At 51.4% G+C, this 17,877-nt stretch overlaps 1 protein-coding gene across 1 annotated transcript; it reads left to right on the top strand.

Annotated features, from left to right (window-relative positions):
• Window positions 1–814: 814 nt before the first annotated feature.
• On the top strand, window positions 815–16,706 carry AMZ1 (archaelysin family metallopeptidase 1). Its single transcript, XM_004385958.2, has 6 exons — window positions 815–1,118; window positions 3,560–3,727; window positions 10,317–10,445; window positions 10,782–10,951; window positions 11,554–11,730; window positions 16,152–16,706. Exons 1-6 carry the CDS (start codon window positions 815–817, stop codon window positions 16,704–16,706), a joined length of 1,503 nt encoding a protein of 500 aa, XP_004386015.1.
• Window positions 16,707–17,877: the final 1,171 nt, after the last annotated feature.

Here is a 17,877-nt window from a genome sequence, read left to right as displayed (position 1 = left end):
GTCTTTTTAATGACCTTTTGCTTTCTTCATGTATGATGTCCTTGATGACATCCCACAGCTTCTCTGGTTTTAGGTCGTTAGTGTTCAATACGTCAAATCTATTCTTGAGATGGTCTCTAATTTCAGGTGGAATATACTCAAGGTCGTATTTTGGCTTTCGTGGACTTGTTTTTAATTTTCTTCGGCTTCAACTTGAGCCTTGTTCTGACTGATGAAATTGAACTTCTCCATAGTCTCTTTCCACAGATGTAGCAAATCTGATTCTTGTGTATTCCATCTGGTGACGTCCATGTGTATAGCTGCCATTTATGTTGTTGAAAAAAGGTGTTTCCAATGAGTAAGTCGTTGGGTCTTGCAGAATTCTATCATGGGATCTCGACTGTCGTTTCTATCACTAAGGCGATATTTTCCAACTACTGATCCTTCTTCTAGGTATAGGAGTTATGATTTACAATGCATATTTCTTGGGGGCACAATTGATTCCATGACACCCAGCAACCCCCAGGGGTCTGTGTCCTCTGTGTAGCGTCCCCCATAGGCCTGGGCAGAGACAGCCATGAAGTCCGAGAGGAAGCTGACAGTGACGAAGGTGACAGTGATGTCTCTGTGTGTCCCCCCTTCCCCTGCTGCAGGGTGCCAATGGGCCTTGGGGGTGTCTATGTCCACCCCTCGCTGACGAGGTAACGAGGTCCAGCTGCACGGGCCCACCACCCAGACTCCATCTGCAGGGAGAAGCCTGAAAGAAGGTTTTGGAAGATACTGTGGCTGTGCCCTGGGTGGCTCATGGGCAGCACAGGGTCTCCCGGGAGTGGTCATGCTACAGTGTAGGCCTGCCCAGGAGTTCAGCTTCGGCCCCCGTGCCCTGAAGGACGCCCTGGTATCCACTGATGCGGCCTTGCGGAAGCTGTATGCCACAGCCTTCTCCCCAGCAGAGCGGCTCTTCCTCGCCGAAGCCTACAACCTCCAGGGGACACTCTTCTGCTCTCTGCAGATCTACACGGCCTCCGACTGGCTCCTGAGCCGCCCAGAGGCCCCCGAGGACTTCCAGGCCTTCTACCAGTCCCTGCTGCACCGGAAGCAGAACCTGGGTCGGAAGCACATCTACCTGCAGCCCATAGGTACCAGGTGGGACCGGGGCAGCGAAGCCCACTTCCCGCCGGGCAGCCACTTGGTAGTGAGCTGAGAGGGGGCGTCCTGGAGCCGTAGGACCCAGCTGGAGAGGACGAGTGCCTCCATATAGCACAAGGCAGGGGTGGGGGCTGTGCACGGGACCCACAGGGCTGACACAGGGAAAGGCAGCTCTGGGCGTGTTTGGGATCTGAGAACAGCGACGGGGAAGCCTGGCACAGCGCTAAGCTCTCCGCTCACCCCATTTCTGGTGCTGTGTATTGAAATCCAGGCGGGGAATTGGTTACAGTGGCAGTGGCAGGCACAGGTGCTGCCTGTCCAGGGGTGCACCCTCATAGCCACCACCCCTGGGTGGTGTGCTTGATCCCTTCCTCTGTGGGGTGCTGGGGTTGGGACCAGCCCGTTTTACAGTTGAGGAAACTGAGGCTCAGAGCAATGGCTCGACCTGATATGTCACAGAGCTGTAAGTGGCAGAGAGAGGTAGAGCAGGATTTGAACGCAGGTCTCTTTGATCCTGAGGCTTATTTCAAGAGCCTGGGCCTGGCCTAGAGGCGCACCCAGGGGTCCCAGCATGGTCACTGACCCCCTGAGGCAGTGGGGACCCAGGCTTGGAGGCTCCGCCTGGACTGAGGGGCCAAGACAACAGGTACTTGCCCTCAGAAGGGGGCAGCTCAGCCAGGTTCTCCATGAAGCCTGCTGGCCAGGGGCTGAGGAAGATGGGGGCTGTGCCCCGGCATGCCTGGGGTGGGTGGTGCAAGCCCGGCAGAAAGAGGCACGGGGTGTCTGCGGCACTTAGCTCTGGAGAGGCTCAACTTCTGCCTGAGAGATGCTCTAGAAAGTTCCCTCTCAGGCCAGTGGCCCAGACGGCAGGGCAAGGCTGGGTTCTGGCTGCCACGCTCCTCAGTGGGCACTCACCAGTCCCCCGTCCCCCCAGCCACGTCCTACCCCTGGAGCCCGAGTCCTGCAGCACCCCTCGCTCTCCCCTCTTCACCCCACATCCAGCCTGCTGCCTCTGCAGACCTGCCTCCTGGGAGCTCCCAGATCCCCCACTTCTCCCCATTCCTCTGCTGGCCGCACAGCGCCGTGCTGACTCACACATGCAGGCCCTTGGGCCTGTGGTTAAAATGCAGGTTCTAGTTCTGGAGTTCTAGGGTGGGGCCTGGGAGTGTGTATTCTAACCCACTCTCAGGTGTGGCTGGTGCTGCTGGCCGAGGGCCCTTTGTCCACCCTTGGTCAGCTGCCCCCCTGATGAAATGCTGCGCTGGTTCTATTGGGGACCGTCGTGGTTCCTCGTGGCCCTAGGAAGGCCTTGCTTGCTGCCCAGTCTCACCACCCCGATGTCATTCTCTGCTCCAATCAGCGTGGCTTTGGTCAGTGATGAAACCCAGCAGGCTGTCTCCAATCTGCTGGCTCCTGCCACCCCCTGTATCACTTGCCCTCACCTGAAGGAGTCCCTGAGTGGTGCCTATGATTAACTGAAAGTTTGGTGGTTTGAATACACCCAGAGGCACCTCAGAAGAAAGGATTGGCAATCTACTTCTGAAAAATCATCCGTGAAAACCCTGTGGAGCACAGTTCTACTCTGACACACAAGGGGTTGCCATGAGTTGGAATCAACTTGACAGCAACTGGTTTACCGCATTTAAAGAAACAAAAACAAAAAAACAGATGGCAGACTGGATTTGTATCCACCTCTCCCCCAGTGATTTGCTGACTCAGGTAGTCAAACCTGGCCCTCACCTGGTCAGCTTGAATGCTTGCAGACTTCACCTAGAAGTCTCTACCTCAGGGGACTTATGGGCATTGGATGAGTCACCAACAACGCCCCCCTGAGCACTTTGTCTCTCAGACCAATCATCACATTTAATAGTATAGGTAGTCCCCTACTTACGATGGGCTTCCATTCTGACGACTCTGTCATAAGCTGGTTTTGACATAAGTTGAATACCTCACTATTTTTAGTTTTCATTATTATTCCCTCTTATTATTAGTATCTTTATAAATCTGATCTTTGTCTTTGGGAGTTGGAAACATTACATGTAAACTTAGAGATACGATGACATCAGCAAATTACATGCTGCAATATTGTATGTAGCACATATTACTAACAGTAAGATGTATAAAAACAAAACAAAACCAACAGTCGTAAGGGTAGTTCGTCGAAACTTCAATACGTCATAAGTTGGAGACTACCTGTGGTTACTTGTTCCTTCATCTGGGCATGGACTTCTCTCCTTCCTCCGTTTTTTGCCATTATAAGAAAAGGTTTGCTGATGTCTATCTCTCCTGGAGGGCAGGCCCACATTGACCTTGTTCTCCCAGCTGGCTCAGTGCAGGCCGATTCCCCCTGGGGAGGGTCCTGGGTAGGCAGTGGGCTCTGCAGGCGGGTGGTGGGGGGCACAGCAGGCCAACGGTGCTGCTCTGCCTACAGATCTGAGTGAGGGGCCAGTGGGATGCCCCCTGCTGGACAGTGTGCGGAGCTGCACCGAGGCCTTCTTCCGGGGCCTGAGGGTCAAGTGCCTCCCCTCGGTGGCAGCCACGTCCATCCACTGCTCCTCACGCCCCAGGCGGGACTCAGACCGGCTCCAGTTCCACACAGGTGCGTGAGCCAAGGGTACCATTCAGGTGACGGCAGGATGGGTCTCCCTTACTTAGAAAGAACCCCTCTCCAGAAGGCAGAAGGTGGGAGAAGGAACTCAGGAGGTTGTCTTAGTCTGGGTTATCTAGAGGAGCAAAACCAGTGAGATGTGTGTGTGTGTGTCACACACACACACACACACACACACATACATAGAGAGAGAGAGGGAGAGGGAGGGAGGAAGAGATTTACTTCAAGGAAATGGCTCATACAATTGTGGGGGCTAGAAAGTCCCAAATCTGCAGGTCAGGCAGTAGGCTGGAGACTTCTGCAGACTTATGTCCCAGGAACTGGAGGTCAGGTGACAAGAAAAGTGCAGGGTCGAGAGAGATCCAGCTTTGCCAGAACCACTGGAGGCAGGCCACACCCCCAAGGAAACGCCCCTTTCAACTGATTGGCTGCTCACATCAGATTACATCATGGAAAGTGATTACATTCTATTACATTATGGAAGAGCACCCAGTCCAGTGTCTGCCAAACTACTGAGAATCACAGCCCAGCCAAGTGGACACATAACATTGACCATCACAAGGATGAATAATTTTTGCTGGGGAGGGGGAAACATTTATTTCCTAGCCTTTTGAAAAGAAGGACTACCAAAACAAGGAGCCCTTTCCCTCCCAGAATAGTGGAGACTTGAACATACAGCCCACTGTGCACTAGAAAACTCTGAGCAGGCAGAGAAGACGAAATGAGCCCTTTTAAGGTCACTCAGCATCTGTTCAGGCTTTTGTCCTTGCAAAGCACTCTAGATGTGGCTAGAAGACCCAGCTCACCATTCCTGGGAGTTACTGGCAGCTGAAGAAGTGAGGCTGGGATGAGGCAGAGATTAACTGGAGGATCTCAGATATACAGAAGAACCAGAGTCAAATTTAAGGAGGTCTCTAAGAAGGGTCTGAGGCTCTGTGTGTGATTGATGCCGGACCTGGAATGAGTGGATTGATTTCTTTTATCAGTTCTAGGAAATTCTCAGCCATTGTCTCTTCATATACTGCTTCTGCCCCATTCTCTTTCTCCTCTCCTGGGACTCCAATTGAGTGTATATTAATCCTTCTTACTCTCTGTTCTTGATCTCCTCCTCCTTCTCTCTCTCTCTGTATTTTTCATCTTTTTACCATCCATGCTTTATTCTTATCCTCCAGTTTACTAATTCTCTCTTTAGCTGTAACTAATGCTATTAGGAGCCCTGGTGGTGCAACAGTTAAGTGCCCAGCTGCTAACCAAAAGTTGGCAGTTCAAACTCACCCAGAAGCTCTGCAGAAGAAAGACTCGGTGATCTGCTCTTGTAAAGATTAAAGCCTAGAAAACCCTGTGGGGAAGTTCTATTCTGTCACGTGGGGTCGCTATGAGTCAAAAATTGACTTGACAGCACCTAAAAACAACAGCAATGTGCTATTAAACACATACCTTGAGTTCCTGATTTCAGTTATTGTATTTTTCAGTTCTATAGTTCCTAGTGGATTCCTTTACAAATTAACAGCATCACTTTTTATAGTTTCCAATTCCCTGCTAAAAATTTCAAGCTCAGCATTTTAGTCCACGAATATAGTTGCTTTACTATGTCTGTGTCTGATGATTCACTCTTTTAAGTGCCCACGTGACTATTTTTGTTGTTTCGGCTAATTCTGTCTCAGTTTTCTGGTCTCATTGTGTGTCTTGTTATTTTTATTGGTAGCTGGATATTTTATTTGAAAAATCATTTAAAGTTTTATATGTAGTTTGTGGCCTGGGCAGATGTTACCTTTCTCCAGTGGGAAAATATCTCTCCCTCTGCCAGGCAACTTAGGGCATTGCCAGGCTGGGATGAAGACAAGAAGCTTCTCTGGGTCTCTCTAGTGACCTGCAGGAGAACAGTCTGCATCCCTCTCAGGGTGCCCAGCCCGTTGGGGGAGCAATCAGAGTAGGCGGTGTGTCATTAGGGCCGCCCTGCCTCATCCATCTCAGAAACAGCTCAGTTTCACCTTTTTGAGCTGTAACATTCTCCCTATTTCTATTTTCCTTGTTAGGTCTTTGATTTTTTTTTTTTTTAAGTCAGGTTTATTAAGGTATAATTTACATATGGTAAAATTCATCCTTTTTATGAGTTTTGATAAATACGTATAGTCACATAGCTACCACCATAATTAAGATATAGAACAATGTCACCATGCCCAAAGATTTTCTTAGTGTCACTTGTAGCCAACTCCTCTCTCATCTTAGATGTTTTAAGAAATTGTTCTTTGTATTTCTCTTGGCTTGTCTGATTATCTTTCACAGGACGGTTGGACTAAATTCCCTAGTGTGCCATTACAGGAAGCAGCCAGCACTGAGTTTTCAGGGTAGATAGGCACTGCCTGGCCAGGGTAGGGTTGCCATCCAGATGGTGGCATGTTCCTTTTCTATGTCCCTATCTTCAGGTTTGGTCACTCTGAGAACCAGCCTGCACCTGAGGCAGAACCTTGGCCTACAGGCTCCCCCGACCCTTCCTGAAGGTTGGACTGGGGCACAGGGAACAGCATGGCCCTTTGGGTATTCAGCCCCAAAATCAGGGCCTGGGATTCCTGCTTCTCAGAGGACTGAGCTCCCAGCCCCTTCACCCCCTCCTTCATTCCACATGAGGTGCCATCACACCTGTTATTGCTTCTATCTGACTAGTGTCCCTGGGAGACAAGGGAGAAATCAAGCCTCCATCCCACCCACTCCAACTGTACCTTGGAGATCCCCAGCACTGAGTTGCATAAAAGTGTCATTAAAACAACTTAGGAAGGTTCAAAAGGCAGATAGAACCCAAAGGTTAAGCTAGGTTAAATTCTTGTGGTCAGATTAGTTTATTTAGATCATCATCATCACCACCACCACTATCATCATCATCACTATCAACATCATCACCATCAACATCATCACCACCACTATCATCATTATCACCACCATCATTATCATCACCATCAACATCATCACCACCACTATCATCATCACCACCATCATCATCATTATCACCATCACCACCACCACCATCATCTTCTTCCTTATCATCATCACCATCAACGTCATTATCATCATCACTACCACCATCATAACCAATACCATCATGACCATCATCATCATCACCATTATCACTATCACCATCATCAACACCACCACCATTATCACCACCATCATCATCACCTTAACAGTGAAAATTCCTTAGCCCCTCCTCCATGATCTCAGCCACTTGTTCCCAAGGTCACTACTTAGACTGTGCTGTCCAGGACAGTAGCCACTGGCCACATGTGGCTGTTGAGCACATAATATGTGGCTGATCCAAAATGAGATGTGCAGTAATGAAAAATACACACCTGATTTTGGAAACTTAATACGAAAAAGAGAATGTAAAAAAATCCCATCAATACTTTTTTAATATTAGTTACATATTAAATTGGGTTAAATAAAATTATCAAAATCAATTTCACCTGTTTCTCTTTACTTTTTAAAAATGTGGCTACTGGAAAATTTAAACTCACATCTGTGGCTTATCTTCTATTTCTACTGGACAGCGCTGCACTAGACATCATCGTTACCAACAATTCCATCATCTCAGTCATCAGGAATTTAAGCTCCTGCTCTAGAAGCACCTCCTCCAATATTTCCATCTCACCCTCTCTAGTACCCTGACTCTAACTATTCTTTGATCCCATCAGGGACAACCCATTGATCCTACCACCTTCTCACTGTCCGTTATTCACCTCCATCCTCACTTCCTGCCTTACCAGACTTTGATTTCATGGTTCATCATAATAATCACTCTCTTCATGTACACTCAACTCCCTTGCCCTCCTCTTCCTTCACAGTACCCACCTGGTTAAATCCAGCTTCCTGTCTACCCACGCAGCTGAATACAACAGCAACAACTTGATGCATGACCATGAACCCAAGGGTGCCCTTTATGGTACCGGGAACCCATTCCCACCTTCTCCTCTCTCCTCCAACCACCATCACCTCCTCCTTCTTTTCAGATGATGACTGACAGATTGAATTGTGTCCCCCAAAAAGATATGTTCAAATCCTAACTCCAGTACCAGTGAACATGACCTTGTTTGAAACATGACGTTGTCTGAAGATATTAACAGTTAACATGAAGTCATACGGGAGTAGGGTGGATCCTAATCCAATCTGACTGTGTCCTTACAAAAAGAGAAGAAACATAGAGAGACACACAGAGGGAAGATGGCCATGTGATGACAGAGGCAGGGATTGGAGTGATGGTGCCATGAGCCAAGGAATGCCAGGGATCACCAGCAACCACCAGAAGCTGGAAGAGGCAAGTAAGGATCTTCCCCTAGAGCCTTCAGAGGGAACATAGATCTGCCAACACTTTGATTTCAGACTTCTGGCTTCCAAAACCATGAGACAATAAACTTCTCTTGTTTAAAGCCACCTAGTTTGTGGTACTTTGTTATGGCAGCTCCAGGAAACTAATACCCTTGCCTTTTCCACCTTCTAGAGGCCACCCACATTCCTTGGCTCATGCTGTCTTCCTCCATCTTCAAAGCCAGCAGTAGAACATCTTCAAATCTCCCTCTGACCCTCTGGTTCCATCCTTACATCCCCTTTTCTGATCTGACCCTCCTGCTCCCTCTTACAGGGACCCTTGGGATTACACTGGGCCCACCTGGACAGTCCAGGATCATCTTCCATCCCAAGATCTTTAACTGAACCACATCTGCGAAGTCCTTTTAGCCATGGGAGGTACCATAGTCACAGTTTGGGGACTAGGACATGGATGTGTTTGGGGTCATGACCCCCTACAGACACCAGTCCCATGTGGCTGTGCCAGCACTTCCCCATGAACTCCATCTCGTTGGCCCAGCTGCCTTTTCAGCATCCACACTCGGGTGCCAAGGGGCATCTCAGACTACACGTCCAAGCCAGACCTCCTTCCTACACCTGTCCCTCCACTGTCATCTTTATCTCCATCCTTCCACATTTCTGTGTGTCATCTTTTTTAAAAAATAATTTATTTCATTTTTTTGTTGTTAAAAATATACACAGCAGAACATACACAAATTCAACAATTTCTCCACGTACAATTCAGTGACATTTTACCGTTCTGACCCTCCTTTTCTGAATTGTTCCTCCCCCATTAACATAAACTCACTGCCTCCTAAGCTTCTTATCTAACCTTTCTAGTGGCTGTTGTCAATTTGATCCCATAAGATAGTTAGTTCTTCAAAAGAGCATGATGCTTGAGGGAGATATCCTTTACTAGTTAAGCTAAACTATTGTTTGGTTTAAAGAAGACTTCAGGGGATATTTTTGGCTTAACATTTAAGGTTTAGGGTGTTCAGCCGCCCTCCATGGCTCCAGAAAGTCTGGATTTCATGAGATGTGTACTATCTTTGACGCCCCTCTTTCACATGCCATGTCCAACCCACCAATAAATTCTGTTGGCTTTGCCCTCCAAATTGGGTCACTTTTTACCCTCTTCATTGCTGCCATCAGGGCCCAGTCACCACATTTCTCACTGGGCTTATTGCAGTGGTCTCCCTCAGGCTTCCCCATGCACCTTCCAGTCCATTCTCAGCAGCAATGGGAGCGATAAACCCAGGCTGGTGCATGACACTTGCTCAGAGGAGGCCCCCTCGGCACCCTCCAACCTCACGTCTGCCTCCTCTGCCCCTCGCTCACCCTCCTGACGTGCTGACCCCTGTGCTGCCCCTCCAGTGGGCCAGGCCACCCTGCCTCAGGGCTTCTCTGCTGGATGTCCCCTCCGCTGGGAGTTCCTCCCCTAAATAGAGGTATGGCGCAGTTCTCCATCTCAGCAGATCTTTGGTTAAGTGTTACTTTCTCAGGAGGCTCTCGTGACCACCTTATTAAAAAGGACAACCCAGACCCTCTTTTGCCTGCAATTCCCTTCTCCCTGCCTTGTGTTTCTCCATCATTGATCATCCCTGGCATCCTGCACGTTTTGCTTCTGTCCTCTCTGTCTCCCAACTAGAACACAAGCTCATGAAGGCTGTGGTTTGTCTCTCTTGTTCACTGGTATAATCCAGCCCCTATAAGTGTGCCTGGTATGCTGAAGGTGCTCCACAAGTGTTTGTTGGGAATGCTGAAGGTGCTCAATAAGTGTTTGTTAAATGAAGTAATTGATGGACTGTGGCAGGTGTGCTGTTGAGAGTATTCTGTTCTTTGTCTTATTGCATCCTCACAACAGCCCTCTGAGATAGGAATTATTAACATCTTCCCCCTGTAAAGTTGAGGAAACTGAGCCCCCAGGAAGTTACACACCTGCCCAAATCCCACTGGCCTGATTCAAAGCACAGGCACTTGTTCTACCTGGTGCAGCTTGCCGCTGAGTTCTCCACCTCTGACTAAACGTCTCTTGCAGAACGTCACTGTCACTGGCTTGGGTCTGACTTTGGGGAGGGGTTGGTCTGGGCAGAGAAGGGATTTGCAGAGTGGGCCTGCCCAGAGTGTGGGGAGCTAGGCAGTCAACTGAAGTTAATGGTTGTTGTGGTGAGGAGGCTGGCATGGGGCAGAGGCCGGTGCCAGGGCTAGAAGCTGGTCCCAGTCTCCCCCGACTCTGTGCCCTCAGACGGCGTACTCTCCTTCCTGAAGAGCCACAAGCCAGACGATGCACTCTGTGTGCTGGGCCTCACACTGTCTGACCTGTACCCCCGCGAGAGCTGGAGCTTCACCTTCAGCAAGTTCCTTCCCGGGCACGGTGAGCCGGTGCAGCCCTGCCTGGGAGAGTGCCCTGCTGGCCCCCTTGGCCCGGGTTTGTGGGAACCCTGGGCCTCTCCCAATCATGCATGAGGAGAGGTCACCCCTCGTCACTCCCACTCCACACTCCGCTCCAGGAAAAGCTGATGCACACGCGAGGAACAGCCTCTCTGAACTGCAGGCCCCACATTCCAGCTCCTTCCGGGCAATGGCTGTTCCCCAGGGGGCAGAGCCAGCGTGGGTGTCTGTGCCTGGGCCACCTCCATGGGGCACGTTGGCTGGGCGGAGAGGAAGGGGCGGCTTTGACCTTAGCCCCCTTCCCTCTGCCTCTCCCCAGAGGTGGGTGTCTGCAGCTTCGCCCGGTTCTCAGGGGAGTTCCTGCAGCTGGAGCCCGGCGCCTCTGACCCCGCCCCAGTGGAGGTGGCTGCAGACGACCCTGAAGCCCCTGGGCAGGAGAGGGTCCGGACACTGAGCTTCAGCACCCTGGGGATGGTCCAGTGCTGCAAGGTGAGAATTGCTGGGCATCAGTGGGTGGGGCAGAGAGTGCAGGCTGCTTTGCTAACCATAATTGGAGAAGTTGGGGGGTAGGAAGTGGGAGGACAGGGCTGCGCTCAGAGAAGTTACTAAGGACGCAGAATCAGTTGGAGGAAGGAGCTGGTACCAGTGCACCCTCTACACCAGGCCGGTCACAGCCTTATTGCACCCATCCTCTCCACGAGGAGGGCACCCCTCCTTCTACAAGTGAGGACACTGAGGCTCGGAGACGCTAAGTCCTTTGCCCAAGGCCACGGAGCTGTTGAGTGGCAGAACTGGGGTCTGAACCTGCATGTGTCTGATCCCAAAGCCCCCCACCCTGTGCGGCTTCCCAGAGTAGACCACGTGACTCACTTTTCCACGCAGAATAAGCCTCAAGTGTGGCCAGCCGTGTAATAGACATTGTCATCGGCACCCTGGGCAGCCTAGGGCTGGGCTGGGGGTGGCTCTCTGATCAGTCCCGACCACCTGGCCCCTCGGCTTGGTGCCGTTCATCTCCCGGGCTGTGAGTGTCTCAAGGATGGGCTGCATGGTCTGGAGTCAAGTCTGCAAGGTCTGGGGTCGTCTCTTCCCAGGCCACGTGTCATGAGCTGTGCCACCTCCTGGGCCTGGGGAGCTGCCGCTGGCTGGGCTGCATCATGCAGGGTGCGCTTAGCCTGGACGAGGCCCTGCGGCGGCCCCCCGACCTCTGCCCCATCTGCCTACGGAAGCTGCAGCACCTCCTGGGCTTCCGGCTCCTTGACAGGTACCAGGTGAGTCAACAGGTACAAAGTGAGTCAACAGGTGAGTCGCTTTGCTCTGGCTGCAGGGATGGAGGGTAGGGTGGGGAGTGCTTCTCAGCCCTGGCTGGTCCACGCCCACTGTGAGCAGAGAAGCAGAGGGAAACGAATGTGCATTCTCTGTAAACTGTTGGGTCCTGGTGCTGTGGAGCCCTGGTGGAGTTCAAAGACTGGGATGACAGGGGGAGTCTTCATCCTCAGAGCAATCAATTCTTGTAGCTAAAGATCCCAGCTTCCAGCCTGTCAGTCTGGGTTCTCCAGAGGAGCAAATCCAGTGACATGTATATATAAATACAGAGAGATTTACTTCAAGAAAATGACTCACACAATTGTAGGGGCTGGCAAGTCCCAAGTCAACAGGTCAGGTGGCAGGTGACAGGTCTGCTGGCTCACGGGGTTGCAGGGGCTGGCAGATCCCAAATCTGCAGGTCAGACGGCAGGCCAGACGCTTCTGCAGGCTCACATCCCAGGAACCAGAAGTCAGGTGATGGGAAGAGTGCAGGGCTGAGAGAGAGAGCCAGCTTTACCAGAACATCCATTTGTATATGGGAAGAAGGTCACAGACCCAAGGAAACTCCCCTTTCAACTGATTGGCTGATCGCATCAGATCACATCATGGAAGGTGATTACATTATATCACACCCAGGAGCACCCAGTCCAGTGTCTGCCAAAACACTGAGAATCATTGCCTAGCCAGGTGACGCATAGCATTAACCATCATACAGCCCCATCTGCCCTTAACCCAGAAGGGATGGCGGCTGCCAAGGAGCAGGGAGGGGACTACAGGCAGGCTGGTGTTGGGAGGGAGAAGTGAGTCCCTGAAATAGGAAGCACTTGGTCCTCATCAACTTCCTGCTGAGCTGGCCCTGGCCTACAGACTTTGTTTGCAGTTGGCCATCCTGTGTGGTCACTTAGTGCCCTCAGCGCAATGAATGGGCACATAACCTATTTGTACTCAAGAGCACGGAAATCTTTTGCATGGGCGACAAGGCAGCCAGGAAGGGAAAGCTAGGGTCCCTCCAAGCCCCAAGTCTCTCCCCTCACGCCAAGCCCATCGGGGTCCTTTGTGGGTGAAACCCCCCAGCGTCAAGTCCCAGGAACTCCCAAGTGTCACGCTGGACAGTAGCCTTTTGGAACTTGGTCAGCACTAGGGGAAAATGGGCTCTCTCCATATCCTCTGGAGTCCCTCGGTGAACGCACTTGGCCGCTAACCCAAAGGTTGGAGGTTCGAGTCCACCCAGAGGTGCCTCGAAATAAAGCCCTGGTGATCTACTTCTGAAAAATCAGCCACTGAGAACCCTATGGAGCACAGTTCTATTCTGATACACATGGGGGCGCCAGGATTTGGAGTTGACTCCACCATGGCAAGTGGTTTTTTGGTTAATGTAAACCAGGGACTTTGGTTAGCAATAAGGTATCAATATCGGTTCATTAATTGTAACAAATGTATCAAAGAGATGCGAGATATTAATAACAGGAGAAACAGTGTGCAGGGGGAGAGAGGACATATGGGAACTCTCTACTTATTGCACAATTTTTCTGTAAACCTAAAACTGTTCTAAGGAGCCCTGGTAAGTGCCTGGCTGCTAACAAACAGGTCTGCAGTTCAAACCTACCCAGGGCTCTCCAGGAGAAAAGATTTGGCAATCCGCTCCTGTAAAGATTGCAGCCTGGGAAACCCTATGGGGAGGTTTACTTTGTCAAATCCATAGCACACAACAAGAACAACAACAAAAGTGCTCTAAAAAATAAAGGCTATTAAATGAAAAATAGTAATAATGGCCAGTATTTACTAAGAACTTAAACCATGTGCTGAACTTGGATTTATTCATGCTGAGTCGTACATCGCAAAGGCAATTGCATTGCTCTCCAGCATTCCAGCTTGCTTTCCTCTTTCCCCACGGCTTTCAGTGATACACGGATCCCTGCTGCCCAGGAGACTCACATTAGACAAACAAGCATTTGTTTCTTGCTACAACAGAGCCCAGCGCCTTGGGGCTGAGCAATGTGGCAATGCTGCCCTCTACTGTCTACCTGAGGAATTGCCTGGCTGGGGGCAATGGCATCCGTTGGCCGTCCGGGGAGCTGGGTCACCCTGCCCCACTGTGCAGAAAGAACAGACTTATTGATGTGGTAAGATTTGTTTACAAACTCAGAAACGACACCCTGAGTTCAGGGTTCAAAGGCGTGTGACTTATTTTTTCTATAAACCCATCTTTGGATGAATTGACCGAGTTAGAGAGTTTTCATTTGAATAAACGCACAAGGCCTTTCAACCAAATTGCTTTGGTTTAATTTCTTTTAATAGACTTTATTTTTTAGAGCAAGGAGACTTGGTGGCGCAGGGGTTAAGCGCTCGGCTGCTAACCAAAAGATTGGTGGTTCGAACCCACCCAGTGGCTTCATAGGAGAAAGACTGGGGATCTGCTCCCATAAAGATTACAGCAGAGAAAACTCTAAGGGGCAGTTCAACTCTGCCACATGAGTTGATTCGCTATAAGTCAGAATCAACTTGATGGAACACAACATGACATAGTAAATGCAGTTCCGGGGTAATGCAAACAGTCAAGCTCTTGACTACTAGTCAAAAGGTGGCAGTTCGAACCCCCTCCTGTGGCTCTGTGGGAGAAAGACCTGTGTTCTGCTCCTGCAAGATTACAGCCTAGGTTCCACGGGAGAAAGACCTGGCGATCTGCTCCCACAAAGATTAGAGCCTAGAAAACCCTATGGGGCAGTTCTGCTCTGTCACATGGGGTTGCTATGAATTGGAATCAACTCAAATGGCACACAACAACAACATTTTTTAGAGCAGTTTTAGGTTTACAGAAAAATTGCACAGAAAGTATGGAGAGTTCTTGGATTTGTTCAGTGAGTGAACAAGGAAGGTGGAAGGATACAGCCTGCCGCACACCTTTCTCAATGTTGAACCCTGTCCACCAAGGCGGGCTGCTGGTATTGTCTGAGCATAGAGTCAGGCGCGTGGTAAGGACTCAGTCATGAGCAGCTGCTGGGATCCTCGTTCTGGTGGAGCACAGTTCTACTCTGACACACGGGGCCGCCATGAGTCAGAATCGATTCGACGGTGATGGGTTTGGTTTTCTGGTATTGCCCTCGTGTTGCTGTGTGATGTGAGTTGAAGGCCGGCTCTGGTTTGCAAAAAGTTTGGGATTTCTCATTCCGTGACCTTCACCTGAGGCCTTACTCAACTAGCTCAGACATGAACTTTGGTAACTTTTTTACCCCTCCCTCCAGACACACACACATATGCCCTGCACCTGAGCTGGGGAGGTGTATTCGTTGCTGTTGACTGACTCCTGGCAACCTCATGTGTGTCAGAGTAGAACTCTGCTCCACAGAGTTTTCTATGGTTGTTTTTTTGGAAGTAGATCACCAGGCCTTTCTTCTGAGGCACTTCTGGGTGGACTCGAACCTCCAACCTTTCATTTAACAGCTGAGCACATTAACTGTTGGCTGCAAAAAGTTTGCACCACTCAGAGTGCTCCCCGAAATGGTCAGGCCCATACCCTTCCTCCCCGAGAGCTTCATTGCACGGAACAGTGGAGGAGCTTTCTGGGAAGAGAACTAGGAGGAGATGCTCCAGTCCCCATAGAGGGGAGGCCTCTGGGGAACCCAGGAGGGTTGCCAGTGTTCCTGGCTGTTGTACGAGGGGAGAAGTGCAGGTATGGATCTGCTCCCTGAAATCGATTCTGTCCCTGGTCACTGGGACACTCCTGAGCAGTCACAGGTGCCAGAGACATGATTGAGGCCCGGCCAGCAAAGGTCTCCACTGTCTGTTGCGCCTATCGGCAGTGAGCCGGTACATGTCCTCTGAGAGAGAACACCCTGACTGCAGGGTCTGCCCATTTCCGTGGTGTAAATGCTCCCAGCACTCCGATTTCAGACTCCCCACATGATGCCACTGCAGGCAGAGTGGGGACGGGTGTGCAGCCACACACTGCTAGGTCGTACATCCACCACACAGGTGCAACTGTGAAAGTGACCTCAGGAGCAGTGGTCAGAGTAAAACACAGTGAAAATTACTAGGAAGTGATGAGGTGTTCGGAGCATTAATTACCTTTGTTTTTAATATAGTTTTTTACTTAAGTTTTATGCAATTTAACTTTGACCAATGGTTGTGTTGAACAATGGGCTTGCAAAGTCCCTGAAAGCTGAACAGTGAGCTCTTGTGAGCTGGAACAGGTGGCCCCAGGATATCATGGGCTCCAGTTCTCAGAAGCCATGCGTCAAGGGAGACTAACCTGTCACTCACCTGACACTTGCCCCTTGGTAACTGAGGACAGTGGGGTCCCCTTACATGAGGGGCTGGGTCTTGGGCAGGTCACTGGTGGACAAATGACCCAACAGAGAGGTCAGCCCATGTCTCTCCCTTTCAGGAACTCTATGCATGGACGCAGACCATGGCGGGGACCTGGCCTAGCTGGGAGGCGGCCGAGCAGTCAGGATCGGAGGACATGCAGCCCTTCAGCACTGACTCGGGGCTGGGCAGTGAGAATGACTCAGAGGCCCTCACCAGCCTGTCAGAGCCCCTGACACCCGATGGGGGGGCCCCCGAGCTGGAGCCCACGGAGGCACCGAGCCCCGCGGTGGACCTGGAGGGCCAGGCACCGCTGCCCAGGGGCCCCGCAGAGCCCATGGAGGCCCTCCAGGAGTATGGGCTCTGGCTGGCGGCCTGCATCCAGGCCCTGGAGAGGGAGGTGTCTGAGGAGGAGCTGGCGCGGCTGGACGAGGCTGTAGACTCACTGTCCCGATGGGACCTGTTCACTGGGCAGCTCCCGGCCACCCGGCAGGCTCTGTCCAGCGGCCAGGACTGCTCGGGGCTGCGGAAGGCCCTGGGCGGCACGCTGTCGTCCTGGAGGAGGAAGCTCGGCTCGAGGAAGCCGGCCAAGGTGGAGTCACCTCCCTGCCATTGGAGGCAGGAGGAGGATTAGCCAGGCGAGGCCATCTGTCCAATGTGAAAGGAACCACGGTCCCCTGACGCTGGCTGATAATCACGGTTCAGTGACAAGGGCCCTACAGGGCCCCAGGGACGCACGGACCCTCTTCAAGAGAAGCTGGCGGAGCTGTATCCTCAGATGGCTCTTGCGCAGCCCTGGCTCCCACTCCCTCCCTCCAAGGCCCAGCCCACAGCCTGCAGCATGGCCTGCCAGCCCCTCGGGAGACCCAGTACCCTCAGGTGGAGATGGCCCAGGAGTCCCCAGGCCCAGCCGCAGCACTCCATGGGAAGCCCACGCTGGCGACCCTCACTCTCCGGGGCTCCCCGTGGGTGGGAAATAGCATGGGGCTTTGGGCCTGCTTAGTGAGCCCCGGTTGTTATTTATAGCTGGGGGCTCAGAGCTGCCCGGGACGGGAGGGAGCCCCGGGCACTCTGCTCTGCCGCTGCAAACTCTTGGCTTCCGAGGCCATAAGTGGGGTCTCAGCTCAAAGGAAGAACTGGCGTTTTGTTTCTATTGAAAATTCTCCAACCTTAAGAAAACAAAGAGCCATTTTCTGCGGCACTGCCAGCATTCCGATCCTCTGGGACTTCACACCAGGCATCTCAGTGAGCAGGAGGCCCTGGGTGGGGCAAATGGTTAAGTGCCCAGCTGCTAACTGAAAGGTTGGAAGTTTGAACCCGCCTAGAGGCGCCTCAGAAGAAAGGCCTGGTGGTCTACATCCGAAAAATCAGCCATTGAAAACCCTATGGGGCACAGTCCTACTCTGACACAGAGGGGGTCACCATGAGTTGGGGTTGACTTGATGGCAACTGGCTCGCCGTTTCTCCCCGTGTGTTGCAGGAAAGAGTGTCCAATTCCCAGGACGGAAGGGGCTGTAAGACATAGGCCCTTCTCATTCCTGATGCTGCTGTCTGCTGGGACTTGTGGAGGTAGAAAAACTCAGTTCAGTTCTTGGGAGGGTCTTCTGAGGAGGCTGCCTGTGTGTGGGGATCCTTTGGGTCAGGGTGGTTGGTTGGTACTTCGGTCATCTATGTCTTCACCGATTCCTGTCTACCTCTGTCAATTGCTGAGTGTCTTAGTCATCTAGTGCTGCTCTAACAGAAGTACCATGAGTGGATGGTTTTAACAAAGAGAAGTTTATTCTCTCACAATCCAGTAGGCTACA

Source organism: Trichechus manatus, unplaced genomic scaffold, assembly GCF_000243295.1.
Source record: "Trichechus manatus latirostris isolate Lorelei unplaced genomic scaffold, TriManLat1.0 scaffold00151, whole genome shotgun sequence".
NCBI lineage: Eukaryota > Metazoa > Chordata > Mammalia > Sirenia > Trichechidae > Trichechus > Trichechus manatus.
This window is presented reverse-complemented; position numbering and strand designations above follow the sequence as displayed.